Source organism: Odocoileus virginianus, chromosome 28, assembly GCF_023699985.2.
Source record: "Odocoileus virginianus isolate 20LAN1187 ecotype Illinois chromosome 28, Ovbor_1.2, whole genome shotgun sequence".
Taxonomy (NCBI): domain Eukaryota; kingdom Metazoa; phylum Chordata; class Mammalia; order Artiodactyla; family Cervidae; genus Odocoileus; species Odocoileus virginianus.
The window spans coordinates 9581349-9602361 of record NC_069701.1 but is presented as its reverse complement, the minus strand read 5'-3'; the positions used below and the strand labels follow the sequence as shown (position 1 = coordinate 9602361).

Below are 21013 nucleotides of genomic sequence, written 5' to 3'. Positions count from 1 at the left end.
GTGTTTCTAAAATTGTTTAATTTGAGTTATGCTTTTAGATATTTTTTTAAATGGCTATAAATGAGAAAAAAAAGTTAATTGGCCTGCCAATCAATCATAAATAGGCAGAAGTCCAAAAATGATGAAGGAACTGATCATGTATAATGGGCTCGATATTGTCATGACTTCATAAAAGCATTGATAAAAGAATAAGCCTTGGAAAAGAATTCAAAAGTAATTTAAGGAGTAAAAAACCTAAGGATAAGAGTTAACTGATAGGGCTTTATCACAATTCTATTGAACCAATCCATACTGAAATTTCCTTTTTGGAGTAGAGAAGGGTACCAGTTTATAACTTTTCAAAGGTACAAGCAGGCTTTCCTTGTGGCTCAGCTGGTAAAGAATCCGCCTGTAATGCAGGAGGCTTGGGTTCAGTCCCTGGGTTGGGAAGATCCCCTGGAGAAGGAAAGGCTACCCACTCCAGGATTCCGGCCTGGAGAATTCCATGGACTGTATGTATAGTCCTTGGGGGTCGCAAAGAGTCAGACATGACTGAGCGACTTTCACTCCACTTCTGATACATGAAACTGAGTTCCGAGAGAGAAGCAACCACATTTTACTTATTGTTGGGTTCCTGGTAGCTGGCACAGCATGTGCTGCATAACAGTCATTCAGCCAATACTTGGGTAAGTGAATAAATGAGCCTCTAGAGGGAAATCAGTGCAATGGGAAGACCCCAGAAAGACAGTCACTTTCCTCAATCTGATTCTGCTACTAATTGTCATTACTGTTGAACAGAGTTTTAAGTTTCTTATGCCTCACTTCTTAATCAGAGAAATAAAGAGGCAGAGTTAAATGACCACACAGGTCTTTATTAACTCTAAAATTCTATGATCGCCAATTAATAATATCAGCATTTTTCTTTTCTTTCTTTTCTTTTTCTTTTTTTTACAGATTTCTTACCCATCAGAGAGGAGAAGCTCTCACTTGTCAAGACCCCCCCTCCCCTAGTCTGTCAGGGACTCTGACCACAAATTAAACCACTTAGAGCCTTTCCGGAAGCAATCACCACAGATCCTATATCCCCGTTTTCCTTACGCAGTCTTTTTAATCAGTATAAAACGATGATTCTAAAAACTTTTTTCCATGATTTATTAATAGTGCAAATAAACATATACAAGAGCTGAAATTAACTGACAGAATGACGACTGTGCTTTTAAACATGCATATAAATCTAATTTTCTAGAGAGAAGAAACATTACCCAGTATCTCTAATGTCCTACTTGTCCAACAACTGAGGAATGACCCAATGTTAACAAGCTAATACAGCTATCCTTCTTGCACAAGGCTATAAAGTCATGAGGAATCACTTTTCCACACTTGGAGCAAAATATTTATTCCATTTAGAGGGATGCCAGTTTGGTTCCACAGAAATAAGAAAACAATTATGAACAGCTTAACTGTGTAATACTTTTTTAGTTTTTCTTTTCTTTAACACTAAAGTGGAAAGGACTACATCATCACCCACTAGAGATTAGAAATGCAAAAATTCAATGAAGTTTCTCTGTGTTGACTTTAGCTGAGCAGGACTGTAGCAAGCTGCTTAACAACCAGCCCTGATTTTTATAGGAACAGTCATAGAATCTACAAAGAGTTCAGCAGGCCCACCCATAAAAATCACACACCTGGTGTTATGGCTACAAAGAAAGAAGAGTGTACCAAATCCTAGAAACATAAGGGCTAACTCTGGGAACTGTCAGACCCACAAATGGGGGTAGGTACTTGTTATATGTGCTAATAAGTCACTTCAGTCGTGTCCAGCTCTGCAATCCCCATGGACTATAGCCCACCAGGCTCCCCTGTCCATGGGAGTCTCCAGGCAATAATACTGGAGTGGGTTGCCATGCCCCCCTCCAGGACATCTTCCCTACCCAGGGATAGTACCTGCGTTTTTTATGTCTTCTGTAGTGGTAGGTGGCTTCTTGACCACTAGCACCATCTGGGAAGCCCAAGTATTTGTTATATAGTTTCCTAGAGACTTCCCTGCTGGCTCAGACGGTAAAGCGTCTGTCTACAATGTGGGAGACCCGGGTTCGATCCCTGGGTGGGGAACCCGATCTGGAGAAGGAAATGGCAGCCCACTCCAGTATTCTAGCCTGAAAAATCCCATGGAGGGAGGAGCCTGGTAGGATACCGTCCACGGGGTCACAAAGGGTCAGACACAATTGAGAGACTTCACTCACTTAATTTACTTTTATTGGTTACAAAATAACCTTCAGAGAGAGAAACAGAATGTCAGAAGAAGAAAAGACCAAAGATCTCTGAGCCAGCCAGCTTGCCCTAGCGACAAAAACCTAGGTCTCAGAGAGATTCATATCTTGCCCAAGGTCATACCCAGGAGCCAAGCCAGGTCACAGACTTTGCTGTCTACTTCCCAGGACAACATTCTTTTCTTTGTTGCTCAGACAGAGTTGTCCTTCTACAATATTCCTCATTGGATTTGTTCTCTGAGAATACAGTTGCTCAGAATAAGGATAGCTCAAGAACAGAACCACATTTTACTTATTGGTGGATTCCTAGTACCTGACATAATGCATGCTACATAATAGCCATTCAGTTAAGGGTAGGATAAATGCAGGAATGTGCCTCTGGAGCCCTAGAGAAATCAGTGCAGATGATTGAAAGACACCGGAAAGACAGTCAGATCCAGATGCTAGGTCTGATTCTGCGACTGACTGTCAAGGGGTCAGGGTACAGTCCATTCTCCTCAGAAATTTCAGAGACATTTGAAGAGGAGGAGGAAGGATAAAAGAGAAAGTGGCGATAACTTGAGAGCTTTAGCTCAATTTATTCTGAATGACATTAAAAATAGATACGGATTATCAACACTATATCAGAAAATGTCTTCTCCCAAAATAGATAAATGGATATATAAGATGTGGTATATAGATAGATATATATATGTATATGTATATATACACACACAGTGGAATACTCAGCCACTAAAAAACTGAAATTTTGCCATTTGTAGAAGGATGGGAGAAATAGGTGAATGGAATTAAGAGGTACAATTCTCCAGTTATAAAATAAATAAGCCATGGGAACATAATATATACCATAAGCAATATGGTCGATAATATTTTATAAATTTGTATGAGGACAGATGGTTACTAGAGTTACCACAATGATCATTTCATAATGTATGTAAATGTCAAATCACTATGAAATATACCTGAAACCAACATAATACTGTACATCAATAAAACATTTGGTAAAAATTTTTGAATATATATTTCAATAAAAACTTCAAGATGATGGTATAGCAAAGGGACTTGGTGTCACAAGGAGGACTAAAAATAAACACAACTCACTCACAGAATCTACTGGATTTATGATCACTGCTCAAATTCAGAGAACATTCCAAGTGGAATGTTCTTGGCTGCTGGAATACCCCTATGTGTAGAATGTAACAGTGAAGTCAATCCAAATAGGACATCATCACACATCTGATCCATTCTCATTACCATGGACCCACAGCAGGATATGCTGCCTGCTTTGGTAACTCAGAGTTCTTTTGTACAACAAACTGTGATTACTTCATAAAGGTCACTTCTCCCAAATCCCTGGAAACCATGGCACACCAACCCACCAAGATCACAGAAGCAATTAAAAGTGTTTAACCGGGAAGGTTGCCAGGACCAGATGGCTTCTGCCAGTGGGTTTTTGTTTTTGTTTTAAACTGCACAACACTAGGGAAACAGCATTTATTTGCCTCATATTTATTTTCTAGGTTTTTTTTTCATATTTATAAAATAATGCACTCATTATAGGGATTCTCATTACATGGACATTAGAATGTGGGTCATGAGAGACAATGATAGATTCTTTCCCCTGCCCCCATCATGTCCATTGTGGTTCAAATCAGCTCAAAGTTTGCCATATATACTCTACTAGTATGAATGCATATAAAATCCTACTTCTGGGAAGTAAAGGGTTCTTCAAGAGCTTTTGGAATTAGACTATAGAATAATCTATATACTAAGAAAGGGGTCAGATGACCTTTAACAAAACGGTCACTTTGTGCTACAAAAATACTCTGCACCCCTAATTTTGTAGTTTACATTTGCCAAACACTACCACTTATTATCTATAAGATAATTATTAATATATCAGGTAGATTTATTTAACCGAGATAAGGATTCAGCTTAGAAGGTTATTTAAATCATACGATAATTATTAATATGTCAGATAGATTTATTTAACCGAGATAAAGATTCAGCTTAGAAAGTTACTTAAATCATACCAACATAGGGTGGCCATGGATCAAATCCTGGATCTGATGTTTCCTGTTTTTTTTTTTTTTTTTTTTGTTCTTTTTTCAGCAAATTGACCTTGGGGAAACCATTATCTCTTCTGACCTTTGGAGATTATCATTGTTTATAATTAAAACAGTATGATATTTGCACATTTAAAGTACAAAAAAAAAGGTTTAAAAACATTTGGTGTATGATAAAGCGGCATCTCAAGTCAGTGAGAAAGAATTAATTTATAATAAATAATACTGAGACAACTGGGTAGTCACTTGGAAAAAGATAAAATTAGATCAGTACCTCACATCGTACACTAGAATAAACTCCAAATGGATCAGAGAGCTGGATGTAAAAAAGAAAAAAAAAGAAAACATGATTAATTCCTTAAAACATAAGATAGGAGAAAGCTTTTGTAAACATGACTCAAAAATCCATGAGCAATAACATATATATACATATATGTGTGCATGCATGCTAGGTCACTTCAGTCATGTCAAACTCTTTGCAACCCCATGGACTGTAGCCCACCAGGCTCCTCTGTCCATGGGATTCTCCAGGCAAGAATACTGGAGTGGGTTGCCATGCCCTCCTCCAGGGGATCTTTCCAACCCAGGGATCAAACCAGCATCTCTTATGTCCCCTGTATTGGCAGCCAGGTTCTTCACCACTAGAGCCGCCTAGGAAGCCCACATATATGTGTATATATATGTATAATATGAGCAATAAAACCACATATATGTGTATATATATGTATAATGTGAGCAATAAAACCACATATATGTATATATTTATGTTTTTCAAAATATGAATCACAAACTATAAAAATATACTTGCAACTTAGGAATAGGCACAAAGAAATAATACTTCAACACAGAGAAAGCTCGCAGGAAAATACCAAAGGCCCAAGAGAACAGTGGGCAGCCTACACCCAAAAAGAAAAACAAATGTCTTCAAACATATGAAAAGATCCATAATATCACTTACAAGAGAAGTAAAATTCTACTAAGATACTCTTTCCTACTATTTGATTGACAAAAATGTGAAAGCTTTTTAACAGTTTAGTTGACAAGAAGAAACAAGGATTCTCCTATATTGCTAGTGAGCATGCAAAGCATTACAACTTGTATGATAGTGCATTTGACAATACCTAACAAAATTACATGTATGTTTTCCTTCTAATCCAGAAATCTCATTTATAGGAACCTACTCTATGATCACACCTCTATAAATCCAAACAGCATATCTACAAGGCTATTTGTGACAACACTGTATATAATAGCAAAAGACTAAAGAATTTCAAATAATCAACAGAGAATTTATTGAATAAGCCATGGCCATCTACTTAAAAAGGTGCTATGTAGTTATAAAAAAGGATGAAGAAGATCTCTGCAGAGAGTTATAGAATAATTTAAATATATTTAACAAGTGAAGTAGCAAGCAAGATGCTTATCTTTCTCATTAGTAAGGAAGAAATTAATAAACACACAATACACATGCATCTTATTACTTTTGTGGTAAGAAATGCCAAATGGTACACAAGCAATAATAATAATTGGTAACAATGTAAGCCCACCAGTGAAAGTCATTTTCTAGTCTATCTAGGATAGACTATTTTAGTTTTAAACTTGCTTTATTATACATATACATATGTTGTTTTTAATGTACAAAAATTTAGATATTCTTAAAAGCTTTTAAAGAATCACTTCAGTGTGTGACTATGTTGCTTGTTCTCCGATAAAATAAAATTAACTTTCAATCAATACCTAAGTATTTCAAAAGTTATGAATTGCAATTATTTTAAGTAATTCTCAAAAGTGTCCTGCTTGGACAATGAATTATATATGACTACACCTACAGGGGACTGGGAGAAATGGATAAAAAAAATGAAAGCAATACCTCTCTGCTGTATCTTTTACCACAGTTATTACTTTTAAATCCTGTGTATATACAAATAAATAAACTTTAAGAGAAACAAAACAATAAATTCTAACAATACAACCTGAAACAACCTAGTCTGTCTACAGATTACTAGTTTAATCTCAAAGAAAAAAATAGTTATTTCGAGTGACTTTTAAATACAGTTCATTTTATTTTTAGTGCCTTCTAAGGAAAAAGTGAACTGCAAAAAGCCCTATATTTTATCCAATAGTTTGTTTATTTGTATTGTTAGGGCTGCAATTTTGACGCTGTTTGGTCTATCAGGAAGAATAAAGCAAACGAGCGAAGGTATCATTAAGAAAACAAGCATCTTAGTGTAAGAGAAAGGAATTACAAAGTCAAGGAGTTCTAACGAAATGCTGTGTAATGTTAGATTTGAATTGGAAATACCATTAGCTACTCATGACATTTATATATATATGCTGCTGCTGCGAAGTCGCTTCAGTCGTGTCTGACTCTGTGCGACAGAACAGACGGTAGGCCACCAGGCTCCTTTGTCCCTGAGATTCTCCAGGTAAGAACAGGATTCTCCAGGCAAGGATGCCGGAGTGGGTTGCCATTTCCTTCTCCCTTATATATACCTATCTATACTTTTTTTCACTGTTCACTAAAAGGACCTAAGAAACAATAACACACTAGTGGTCAGGAGCATAACTAACACCAAGATCTTGGTTTCTAATTATCATTTTCTACTAAATGGAGTCAGAATACCTTGGAGAGATGACTAATTTTATATGTGGGGCGGGAAAAGTTCCAGAACATGAAAGCCAATTTGAAGGGGTCCTTCTTGACCAAATTTGGACATCAAAGAGAATACTGCTACTTTTTTTTTAATTGAAAGAGAATATTTGCCATCCTTAAAGCTGGTATTTTATATTAACTTCTTATTCTAAGGGAAATGTATTAAGTCAACCTGCATTCACATAACTAACATCTTAAGACAATGAAGAAAAACATATTATAGAAAAATGCCCTGTAGAAGAAATAACATAATTAGAGCAAGTGAGCTACAGAGACCAAATGTGGCAAAATGCCAACAGACGGTGAATAAGGTAAAGTTGTATAATGGTGTTGTTTACTGCTCTTTCAACTTTTCTTTAGGTTTTTAATTATTCAAGATAAAAATGGAGGGTAAGCTCAGTGTTATGGGGAAACTTTGAGAGGTTTACAAAACAGTAAAGATATAAGATTCAAATGTAATTCACGAACCATGATTGGATCCTGGTTTGGCAAAAAGACAAAATACTATAAACAGTTGAGGAGGACAGTTGGGGAACTTGCATATGAACTGGATATTAATAATACTGGAAAGTAATCATTAATTGTTTATTTTCTGGTAATGCTGTCAAGGTTATGTAGGAGATAAATATTGAAGCCATTCTGTCTACAAGTTACCTTCAAATGGTTCTGTGAAAATAATTACAGTTGTTTACATGGATCAGGGAAGATAAATTAATAGATTGGTAATTTCATAAATAGATAATACATATATGGTATATTGCTAACAATTGTTGAATACCAAAACTATCAATGTTTATTATACTATTCTTTCAATATTATAGTAATTTTTAAAATTTGTTTGATAAAATGCTGAAAAAAATTAAAATCAAAGACAATATTGGGGGGTTTAACAAAATTACATATAAATAAAGTATACAATTTGCACGCATAGGTGTGCCATCTTAAGATTCAGTTCAGTCACTCAGTTGTGTCCGACTCTTTGCGACCCCGTGGACTACAGCATGCCAGGCCTCCCTGTCCATCATCAACTGCCAGAGTTTACTCAAACTTATGTCCATCGCATCGGTGACGCCATCCAACCATCTCGTCCTCTGTCATCCCCTTCTCCTCATGCCTTCAATCTTTCCCAGCATCAGGGTCTTTTCCAGTGAGTCAGTTCTTCACATCAGGTGGCCAACGTATTGGAGTTTCAGCTTCAGCATCAGTCCTTCCAATGAACACCCAGGACTGATTTCCTTTAGGATTGACAGGTTGGATCTTCTTGCAGTCCAAGGGACTCTCAAGAGTCTTCTCCAACACCACAGTTCAAAAGCATCAATTTTTCAGTGCTCAGCTTTCTTCACAGTCCAATTCTCACATCCATACATGACTACTGGAAAAACCATAGCTTTAAGTAGACAGAACTTTGTTGGTATCTCCTTTGTTGGTATCTTAAGATTCAACTTCTAAATAAATGCTGTTTTACCCTCTTCTTCTACTATCCTATATTTTATAACACAGAATGTCATTAACATGGGAAGGAAATTGGGGGCGCCTCACTGGGTTGAGTGAACAACTTTGGGTTTAGGGAACATGAGATTAAGAAGGCTGAATTACTATAAAATGGTCCCTTGACTTCCCTGTGTTTTAATTGGATCTTGTTGGCTAGTTCCACATTTCCCAAAGGAGGGGAGAAATGTTGATTTTCCCACTCTCTGTTTCAGCCCTTCCATTTAAACTCAGCCAAGTGAAGAATACCAGTAATCCTCCTTCTGCACTTCCCCTCCACACACCAAACTTCCCATGCACACACCCATGGTGCACTAATCTAACACACCGTTTAAAGACCCCAATTACCATACTCATAACTCATGCTGCCACTGCAGCCAGAATTGCTGTTACTATCTAAGATGAATACCTTGTTAACACTCTCAATTTTGCCCCATCACTGAGTCCTTGTCCTGGGATTAGATGAAGACATGTTCTAGCAATTTAGCTCTTTTTTTAAGTACTGTGTTTCCCACATTTACTTATGTTAAAAACATTTTTACCAACTAAAATATTTAGAATATAAATGTAACTTAAAGTTTCACATATTCAATCAAGTCCCAGATTTTCCTTTGCTACTTCATTTTGCCTTAAAATCTTAATCCTTGTCATTTTCTGTTCCAGAACTATTATGCTTTGCTATAGAGTAAACAGAAAGAGAGAGAGGCTAATTTATAGACTAATTCATAGATATAAAGGTTATTCAGACATTTGAATCAAGTTGCAAATTCCTAGTTCACCTTCAAGTGCCAGCTGATATGGTATTTCCCTTGTAAGTCTGCTCAAACACACAGGCAAATACCAAACTAATCTATACCCCAGTAATTAGCACATCACAAGGACAAGAAAGAAAGCTGAGGGCTGAAGAATTGGTGTTTTTGAACTGTAGTGTTGGAGAAGACTCTTGAGATTCCCTTGGACTGCAAGGAGACCCAACTAGTCCATCCTAAAGGAAATCAGTCCTGAATGTTCATTGGCAGGACTGATGCTGAAGCTGAAACTCCAATAACTTGACCACCTGATATGAAGAGCTGACTCACTGGAAAAGACCCTGATGCTGGGAAAGATTGAAGGTGGGAGGAGAAGGGGACAACAGAGGATGAGATGGTTGGATGGCATCACCAACGCAATAGACATGAGTTTGAGTAAACTCCGGGAGTTGATGATGGACAGCGAGGCCTGGTGTGCTGTGCAATTCATGGGGTCGCAAAGAGCTGGACACGGCTGAGCCACTGAACTGAACTGACCCGAGGACAAGTAAGGGTTCTTTAAATATTTCTTGAGTGCATAAAGTATCCATCCCTATGATATTTACCATTCTACTTACTATGCTATGGCATAACTATTTCTATATACCAGTTTCCCTTCAATGGAGCTAACATTGAATATTTTCTTCTGAGTAGAGTGAAATGATGAATAGTCTTGGGAAAATAAATCTGGCAAGAGTTTCCAGGTGGAAGGGTAAATCTGAGGAATAACACACTGAAGGAGTAAGGAAGACTAGCTATAAATCATTTGCATATAAAGCCACAGAAGTTCCTTTAGACCAGAGAATTGAGCCTAAGATTAGAGACAATCCTTTCCTATCCTTAAAACACGGGACTGATGGCACAGCAAAGCCTAGGGTCTTATATGTAGAGCCTTGGAATTAAAGTTAAAATTCAGGAACTCATTTAAACCTTTAAAGCCTTTTTTTAAAAAAAAAAAAAAAGAAAGAAAAGGAAGATACTGTATGGAAGCTATTTCAGTGGCAATAAATCTTTGTAGTGGAGATTTACATTGCATGATTGTGGCAACTGCTTTATTTTTATTCTGTATACTGTAGTGAATCAACATTGCCATCATTAAATATTTATCCAGCACTTCTGCTAAGTTGCTGCAGCAAACTGATTTTTTAATGTTTCCCCCTATCTAATTATAGACAAAATAGATAATGTGAATATAAAAGGGCATGAATACTCAACAAATAATATTTATATTGAAATATGTACAGCTTTATTGAAACAGTCACTAGGGTAGAGCTTCATGAAAAGATAAAGTATACAGAAAATATGGTTTAATGAAAACAAATGCAATGAAATATATAAATCAAAATTGATTGCAAATGTGTGTGTGTGTGTGCGCACTCCGTCAGTTCAGTTGTGTCCAAATCTTTGCAACCCCATGGATTATAACGCACTAGGCTCCTCCGTCCATGGGATTCTCCAGGCAAGAAGACTGGAGTAGGTTGCCATGTCCTCTTCCAGGGGATCTTCCCAACCCAGAGATCAAACCTGTGTCTCCTGCATCTCCTGCATTGCAGCTGGATTCTTTACCCACTGAGCCACCCAGGAAGCCCCTTGGCAAACATAGTTGAGCCCAAATACATAAATCTAAGAGTGAAATGGAAATATTGGAACGTGAGGGGCCTGGGGATTAGTGAGGGAAAATCAAGGAGGGTTTCAAGGAAGAGGCAAGGGTAAAATAGACATTCATTTAAGGAGACTTCACTTGCCCTCTTATTCAACAAAATGTTTACAAGACTCTTTTCTGTCAGCCATGTTAGGTGCAAAAGATCTAGAAATAAATAAGCCATTGTTCCTGTTGTCTAGGAGTTCACTGTCTAATGGAGAAGAAAGGCATAAAAATAATTGCCATACAATGAAGTAAATGCTTGGGAGGAATATGGAGTTAGGAAAGACTCAAGACATTGAGATTTGAGGCTAAGTAAGAGAAAGTTTGCTGGGCACAGAAAGCAAAGAACAGCCTTCTAGCAAAAGGGACTGTGGTGCAATGCTTACATATTAGGGATTTATTTGTATAAATGGTAAGGACCATGCTCCCTGGCAGAAGCAAATACATGCACAAGTCAATACCTGCAAAGTAGTAAAGAAAGTTCAGAGGAGTTTGAGTGTGTGCAGAGGGATGATGGAAAAGGCGTATGAGCAATTTGGCAGAAGAGGACTTTTTATGGTATAGTGATAATTCTGGGGGCTTCCCAGATGGCACAGTGGTAAAGAATCTGTTTAACAATGCAGGAGACACAGAAGACGCAAATTCGATCTCTGGGTTGGGAAGATCCACTGGTGTAGGAAATGTCAACCCACTCCAATATCCTTGCCTGGAAAATTCCATGGACAGTGGAGCCTGGTGGTCTACAGTCCATGGGGTAGCAAAGAGCTGGGTATGACTGAGCGTGCAACACAACAACGATGATTCTGGACTTTATTCTGTATGTCATGGTTAAGTAACTGAAGGTTTTAAGAAGGGACAATCAGATAAACAATTCAGAAGGCATTAATACATGCAGTGTTAGGACAAGGAAAGGACATTCTTAGCACCTTACATTTTTGTGCTTCTAGGCAGGTTTAAGTGTCAGATACTCAGCTCAAAAGCACTCAGAAAAATAGGTGTTGACAAGATATTTGGGGGACATTCAATCAAGGTCAGGTTGTTGCAATATGACTGTACTAGCAACTGAAAAAAATAAAAATGTGTTCTCAATTCCTGCTAATTTCAGAAATCATATTGGATTATGTATCAAATTAAACTCTTTATCATTAGGGAAATTAAGTCAAGTATCACAAAACCTTATTCCTGCCACTCAAGACTTAACTTTGCAACATGTAAAGTGCCTTGAGCAAGCCAGGGGATGTCCTAGATCTAGACTGCCAAGGCTAGAAGGATCTAAGATTTATGCAGGCTAATCTCTTTAGTTCACAAATAGGTAGATAGATATGCAGAACTACCATATGACTATCTGAGGTTCATACAACTAGCATTATAGAATTAGAGCTTTAAGTTTATCTTCTGACTCCCAGTGCCAGCCTCCAGCTTCTTCTGCAACACTGGACTGCCTCTCTTCAATGGAAGGGGCCATTCTTTAAGGACATGGCTCTGGTGAATTTCTGTCTATTAGGGTCACTCTACAGTGCCCTCATTTAGCGGCCACTAAAGCCTGACTCACAAATAGCCTGAGCCCAACATCTTTCTATATGAAGATATAGAAAGGTGATTCCATGATGAGCATGAAGCTTCCTGGAAGAAACTTGTCCCTTCTTTTATAAGACATTGAACCTGGGGAAGGCAGATCACCCTAAAGGAGACAAAGGATGCTCTGAATAGGCTACCTGATGTCATTCACAGAAATCACACAATAAATAGCCAAGATATAGAGAAGTGACATATTACTTTTATCATGTAATGTCAAATAAGCAGGGAAAAGTAAAGATTAGCTCTGTTGGAAGTAGTCTAAAGCCATTTTATCCAGAGGTACTTGAAAGAGAAAAAACAACAACAACCACAACAAAGCTAGCACATCCAGTGAGGCATGCTTTTGAAGATACTTTGCAGAACAAACTCTCCGAAGAGCAAGTTGTTTTCCTGCCTCTTTTTCATTTTGAAGAAATGGTGCTAAACACTTTAAGACTGGGTAAAAGAAGGAATCTGTTGATAGTTGGAAACACAGACTTGCATAGTTTTCTAACTTGATTGCTTGTCTAACCATTCTCAATATTTATACCCTAAAAGCAATTCTTCATATTTTTCCAAAGTTTGCTTAAAATGGTGTTCTCCCCAACTGATTCACCATTGGTGAGCTGTAGCCTTTCAGATGTACTTCAGAGAGAGCTGGTAGTAGTTCATCCTCATGTTTATGACATCCTGTGACAACGGGTAATGGGCTTGTCTCTGTGCAATTAGTAGCATCCGACTGAAGTAAGACTCAATACCTCTTCCGCGATTCTTCAGTGCTCCTCTCAATACCTTCTTTCTTAAAACCCAATTTCTAATCCTCTACATCGAGCGGGGTCTCTTGCTCTAAGTCCCCTATAGGAGTTATAATAGGTCTATAACCCTATTGTCTTAGAGCACTTTCTTTACACTAGGGAGCGCTTCTGTGGGAGAGTAAGGTATCAACATGTATGTGTTCCTTCATTATTGCAGTTGATACGCAGCCCAGGTTACAGACGCACTCAACACATAGTAGGTGTTCATCAGAGGTAATTCCTGCAGCTTTTTAAAGGGATGCTACCTAATTTAATCCTCGCAGCAATGCTTGGGTAATGAAACTATAAACGATTGTAGGTACTGTTTATTTTACTCACACTTGGTATCAAGAGAACTTGACATATATTTCTTTTATCCTGTGAGGTAGAACTCTCATGCTACAGATCACCTATCCAACTGGTAACAGATTCTAAGTACAAACCTTAGTCTTCTACTGGCTGCTGCTACCAGTACTATCACTACTGCTAGTAGCAGAAGTATCTTTCCTTGTTATATCAAATTGTGTGAGTTCAACTTCTAAATCACAACCTTTCTAAAGGATAGGACTATGTCTTATTTATATCTGTTGAACTCAAATGAATATAACTGATTCAAAAGGAGTTTACAACAGCATTTTCCCTATTGAGTAATGCCTTTTTTCCCCCTAAATCTTTCTCCCTCCTTTGTGCTAAGATACAAAATCAAAATAAAGTTAAATTCAATTTAATAGAAGTAAAGTTAAAAACAATCTAACAGCCAAGCCTTTGGTTATAGTTTAACCTTCATTTCTGATGACAAATCAAAAAATGACATTTGGTGTAACCATAAGATCTGCTTGATTTGACCAAAAAATAGAAGTATGAGTGATAGGGCATGATGAGCTATAACAAGATGTAACCAACAGGTTATTTTTTTTTTTTTCTTTTTCTTTCTTGGCTGGCATAGCCTGGCTTCTCTCCAATACGAGACTTGTGACATCATCTCCTGTCTCCTCTCCTCCCAAACCATCTTGTGGAAGTGTATCTCATTTAAAAAACAAAAAATGATTACAGCATGTTTTTTTTTTCTTTTCACGTTACACTGAAATGTAATTAATGTTCTAAAATATTTCTACTTATCTTCCATAAGATTGAAATCAGTGAGAGTTTGTGAATAAATAATCATTTTTCTCAGTTAAAAGGAGATGATCTGGCGGTGGGGGGAGAGAAAATGCATACCTACTGTGAACTGCTTGAAGCCCTTCTGTTTTGCCATGGGAACGGCTCCCAGGATACAGTGTATCTAAGGGAACTTAGGAGGTCTTATGGCTGCTTTCTGGTAGTTGCTTGAATTTCACTCTTTGCTAATGAGTGCGTTGGATTGGCTCCTATAGGCAAGTGAAAGATAACTGCTTTGTGACCTAACTGTCAAAATATTGGTAGCTTAAAATCAGGCATGGTGGGAGTATTAACACCATGGATATCAGCAAGTGCTACAAATCAGAGGCTTTTTAAAAAGAGCTTGTTTACAGGACATCACTGCATTTAACTCTGGTTATAAGGACCCCGAGGGCTTCTCTGGTGCCTCAGATGGTAAGGAATCCGCCTGCAATGCAGGACACCTGGGTTCAATCCCTGGGTTGGGAAGATTCCTCTGGAGAAGGGAACAGAACGGGAACCTGCTCCAGTGTTGTTGCCTGGAGAATTCCATGGACAGAGGAGCCTGGAGGGGTACAGTCCTGGCAAAGAGTCAGACACAACTCAGTGACTAACACACATACACATAAGGACCTCTATCACAAAACAACTAGCCTGAAATTGTCTTGAAATTGGAAGGCCCTGGGCCACTGTACATGACTGTGCAGACACCTCTGTGCCCAAGGAAACTACCTGCACAGCTGCTGAAATTCAGCCCGCCCTCTGGTCCCCAAGCTGTGTGCCTTGGCGTGGGGAAGTGATCTCTCTGAGGAGGGTGAATTTTTCTATTTTGCAGAAAGCTGCCTTATGAGCTAGCACTGTCTCTGTTTAAATCAGATTGCATATGTTCCCACGCCGATGCTCCACAAGTCACCTTTAGTGTCACAACTGCAGATTACATCAGTCATGTCATTCCTGTCTGCCCTTTGCTTCAAATTACAAGGACTAAAATTATTGACTGGTTACTGTCACCTCAGCTCTGAGAATAGTCACTTCCTCTTTTATAGATGGCTATGCCATATTCCAGAGAGATTAAGAAATTTGCCCAAAATTGCATAGCTAATAAAAGAACAGGAGTTCAAATCCCCATGTAAGTGACTCTAAGACCTTCCCAAATGAATAGCATGCTGATCAAAATATGGCACATATGGAAATTATTTCTCTAGAATAAAGTTCTGAGGAACATTTTAAAACTTGTAATATAAACTAAAAACATTGCAAATGCAATAAATACATTTCATTTTTTAAAGCAAAGTTTTCATACTTTTTCATCATTTAATGTAACTGTATTATCTATGGTGTAAAACTTATCATCACTCCCATTTTACGGAGTAAAAAACTCTGAAATTAGAGAAGCTAAAGAGTTGAGAATTGTCCATAAACACTGAAAAGTCTTGGCATTGAACCATACTGAACACCAGTAACAAGTAACATGTGTAAAGAGTTTCAGTTTACACATGTTACCATTTTAAAGAAAAATAATGTAAATGTGTGCTATATGTGATTTCTGAGGCTAGGTCATAAAAAGGATACCCCATCTGCCTGGCACTGTCCCTTGAGATGCTTGCCTTTGAAACTCATCCTTTATGTTGTGACTGAGTCCAGGCTTCATGTATATGTTACAGGTTATAATAAAGAAGGTTGCAGACAACCAGCATTTATCATCAAATGTAAGTGCTGAAACTTTGTATGGTTCCAGTCCCTGTGAGTATCTCAGCTGAGAATCTAGACATATGGACCAGAGATATATCATCCTTGTTGTGTTCTGTATGAATTTCTGGCCATAGAACATATGAGATATTAATAAAAACCAGGAGTGACACTGGTTCAAGTCATTAAGGTTTAAGGTAATTTCTCAGGCATAGCAGATAATGAATATAGTCATCATTGGGTAAAGAACAGGAAATACGAGCAGACCGACCCTAGAACGATGCCTGGAACACGGTGGGCACAGCAACAAATTGCTGAATGAAGAAGAGAAGCTCAAGACAAAAATAAGGTAGGCTTCTAATTATAGGCTGGGGAAGATCATAACTTTTTATGACCAATGTATTTTTTTGTCCTTTTCTTATAAATGATGACAACTCCCCATGAAACCACTAAAAATGATATTCCTAGGATGAGAAAGCTCTGCAAATAACTAGGGAGTGAAGTACTTACAAATTCTCTAGGGATTAGTGTGCAAATACATATGGTTGTTTTGTTTGTTTTATTTCACATGAAATCCTATTCAAACAACTTTCTCTAGCCCTTCAGTGGAGGAGAATTTAAAGGTGATTTAAATTATTTGTAATCTTAGGAAAATATGAGTATTGCAGAGCTCAGTCAGGGATACCACCGTAGGTCTAGGAGAATCAATATATAGATGAGAGAATATGTATTGGAGCTAAACCAAGTTTCAAACTCAGATTCTACCCTGTCTTAGCCCTATGTTAGATTTAGTGGCATTGGCATTTAAAAGAATATGTTTCATGTCCCAGGCACCATTTGAAGTGATATACATGTATTTACATGTTTAACACATATAGAAACTATCCTTCAATGTTAACCCTGTTTTCATCCTGAGGACCCTGAGATCTAGAGAGGCTAAGCAAATTCACACAGTCAGTAAGTGACAGGAAGAAGATACAGATACATGCTCTTGAGTAATGTGCCATCTCTAAGTGGTCACATATTGAATAAAAGTGGTTAATAAATGGTTACTATTAATATTGTATTGCTCATTATTATAGTTTTTAAGGAGGCAGTGGTAGGAACATCACAGGGGTAAAGCATATGACTTGGGCAAACTCAGAGAGATGGTGAGGGATCGGGAGGCTGAGTGTGCTGCAGTTCATGGGGTCACAAAGAGTCGGACACAACTTGGTGACTGATAAACAGTAACAAAGAATGTGGACTCAAGTTCAGGTACTGGAACCACTGACTCTGTGTCTTTGGGCAAGTTATGTAACATCCTAGTGCTTAGGGGCTAATATAAAAATGATATTAATAAGAAGACCTGTTAGAGTTGTTTTATAAATGAAATGATACATGTAAAAGACTTACAGTAGTGTTTGGAATATATCACACAATAAATGATTTTTTGTCCATATTGCTCATTTATACTTAGTTTCAAAAAATAAAATGATGGTATGCATTGTTCTTTGTCACCTGCTCTTTCTCCATATGATAGCATATCCTAATTAAAGTACATCTCTCAACATTTTCATTGGCAGTGTATAATTCTCATGTATGACTATACTATAATTCACTAATTTCCTATTGTTAGACATCCAAGTCTTTTAAATTTTCTTGTCTAGTGTAAACAACATTGCATACAAACACCCACATGCATGAATCTCTGCATAGTTTGCCTTAGGACCAATCCTTAAGACTGAAAATTCTATCTCAATAGTAATATAATTTCAATAATAAAGAAGGAAACCATACAGACGAATTAAATGACCTATTCAAAATCTTTCAGAACCAATGTGAGTGACCTAGTTAGAAAGAATAACCTCAAAACCACAATTACATTCTTTTCTCTCAATGCAAAGATTAAAAATGGACTAAACTAGTGAAAGGCCAGGCTAAATTTGAACCCAGAAATATTTGATCTCCAAACTTTACGCTTTAGTTTATAAAAGGTGACCTGTGTATGGCATCTGCTTTGCTTAATAACACAATCTAAATAACTGGCTTAGGTGCCTTAAATGAAAAGTTTCAGCAGACAGAGTTGTTGAATTGTTTGCATCCTGGTGAATCACTACTCTTTATTTATTATACTTCTAAGAAATAAAAAGGTCTATGCTATCTAAAAAGACAATCTTGCTGGAAAAGCTTATTTGTTTGTTGCTTCTAAGAGAGGAAAAAGTATCTTCTTCAGTAATGACTGATGTTTCTAAGACCCAAATGCCACTCAAAACACCCATAACCACCATGTGCTCAACAGATATGTAATTGTTGTAAGAAAACAACATTTTAAGAATACAACTAAACTTGAGATTGTCCTTGGGAAATAATTATTTCATTTTTGCTGTAAGTTGTTTCACCACTAACTAAACTAGATAAATGTCCTTAATTAGGATAAACTATCATTATTTTTCTCAGGTTTGAGTCAAGAGATGCCACAATGAGTTCTTAGAAGCAGGCATAAGATCTCTGTTCTAGTTTTCCTAACATAAACATTTTCTTCCCTTTATTCTACACTACTCTTGTTTATCTACAGTTTTATTCAATTAAACATCATTTTTATTTCCAATCAATCAATTCCTTTATTCCTTAAATATATGTTTTGAAAGCCTAACTATGTTCTGGAAATAAAATCTGAAGATAATAGTTTCTTCCTATGAGGAACTCCAAGTCTAACAGATGGATAATTTGCCCTCAAGGTTTTCTGAAATATAATGCCTTACAAATTCAAACTAAGCTTACATAGGTGCTATATATTATGGTGCAAAAGTGGAACACACACAAAGGAAACACAGAGGGAACATATGCTAACCAAAAAGAGGTGGTAGAAAAATATTTGTAATTGACGCCAACAGTAAATTTAAACTCTACAAATTACTTTGGAACTTCAATATAATAGAAGGCACAGTTTAAATGCATTCACATTAGTACAACTCAACACACTAAAAGTATAATCAAATGAAAGTTCTATGCCATAATGGCCATAAAAGGAAACAATTATTTATCTTAAGGGGGAAACTCTATTGGCACTTACGGGACAAAAATAGCAGTTTGCTGTTATAATGTGTCCTCCTTTTTTCATTTCTCTGCGAGAATCTCAGAACTTCATTTCCCTTGTTTCTTAAATATGCAGATTTCAAAAAAGAGCTCAGACTCTTAAGAGATGTTTTGCTTACATGCTTCCCAATTTATATATTATTTCATGGACACAACGCACAGAATGAAAATGATTTTAAATGAGCCTTCATTACACTCCTTAACAGCTTTATATAAATATGGAAATCTATGATTATGATTTCTTTTAAAAAATCATGAAAACCCTAAAGTCTTTAAGTTGTTTCCTATACCCACGACTCTTTAGCTATCCTTATATCGCCTTGTTTTATCCACAAAAGCAAAAGAGTTAGTGATGTTTGCTCCATGGCTGGTGAAACCTGTCAGTCTGCATGGAACTATAATTAACTCCCATGTTCTGGGCATAAAGCTGTTTATTTCCTGACAGTTACACCACTGAGAAAGTCATTGGATGAGATTAGACGTCTTTGCTGGGAGGAATAAATGCTTCCCAATTCAGATGAGAGGTGCAGGGCCTGACAATGATTCCTTTATAGCAAATAGGGTCTAGTCTCAGGAAGATACGACTAAAATACAACGTTACAAAAGAAAGCTATATACTGTGCTAGTCCCATCGCTGGTATCCAACAGGTTCAAAGAAACAGTGATTAAGTGGCTGGGCTTTGCGATCAGCATGTCTGGGTTCAAAACTCAGCTCGGCTTCTTATAATGTGATGGAAATATTCACCTACCCTTACTGGCTAATCAGTATTCTCATACATAAATAAAGAGAATAAGAACTGCCTCAGGATTGTTCTCAGGATCAAAAGAAAGAAAATACTTGGAATTGGCTCCCCAGGTGGTGCTAGTGATAAAGAACCAAGAACCGGTCTGCCAACGCAGGAGATGTAAGAACCTCGTGAGTTCAATACCTGGGTCAGGAAGATCCACTGGAGAAGGGCATGGCAACCCACCCCAGTATTCTTGCCTGGAGAATCCCATGGGCCGAGGAGCCTGGTGGGCTACAGTCCACAGCATCGCAGAGTCAGAAACAACTGAAGCAACTTAGCATGCACATAAAATAAGGCCGGGAATATGGTTAGCATTCAGTAAATAGTACTTATTATAATTAATTTTTGACCCTAGATTTTTACTGTATCTGGATTTCTAATTGCCTGTTTCTTTTTCTGAATCTTCCTAACTTCATTCCTTTTCATACACTGTATCATGTATTTTCTTGTCTTCTTCCCAATTATTTTTTAACTCTACATCATTGTATCTTTTCAGTTACATCGTTGTTCACCCAGAGACTTCTAACTAGAGTTATCTGGTCATCTGAGGGAAATTTCACATGCTTTTCTCTTCTCCTGTTTTTGCAAATATTACCCATCTCTCAGAGTAGTTGAGAGGATTTCACAAGATAATTTACACTAAAGTTCATCATAATGCCATGAATAGAGCACAGAGTTACTCAGTTGATGGTGCTGCTGCTGCTAAGTCACTGCAGTCGTGTCCGACTCTGTGTGACCCCATAGACAGCAGCCCACCAGGCTCCTCTGTCCCTGGGATTTTCCAGGCAAGAACACTGGAGTGGGTTGCCATTTCCTTCTCCAATGCATGCATGCGTGCTAAGTCACTTCAGTCGTGTCTGACTCTGTGGGAGCCCATGAACAGCAGCCCACCAGGCTCCTCTGTCCACGGAATTCTCCAGGCAAGAATACTGGAGTGGGTTGCCATTTCCTTCACCACAATTGATGGTGGTAAACATTATTTTAACCCAGATTTATTCCTTGTTCTTTGTTCTTCTTTCTGGATAGCCTGTGATCAATTTTTAGGTGTTAGTTCAGAAGCAGCTTCCTGTGGGAGACCAAT

General features: G+C 37.5%; 1 protein-coding gene across 16 annotated transcripts in view; it reads right to left on the bottom strand.

The window, feature by feature from the left end:
• Positions 1 to 21013, bottom strand: part of DLG2 (discs large MAGUK scaffold protein 2) — a 2233668-nt gene that overhangs the window by 1084109 nt on the left and 1128546 nt on the right. For 12 of the 16 annotated variants that reach the window (XM_070457186.1, XM_070457179.1, XM_070457180.1 and 9 more), the window contains one exon: positions 4590 to 4631. The exons of the other annotated variants lie outside the window; for them this stretch is intronic. In XM_070457186.1, the coding sequence (XP_070313287.1) occupies positions 4590 to 4631 (42 nt within the window). The remainder of the gene's footprint in view (positions 1 to 4589; positions 4632 to 21013) is intronic. 16 annotated transcript variants of the gene reach the window in all.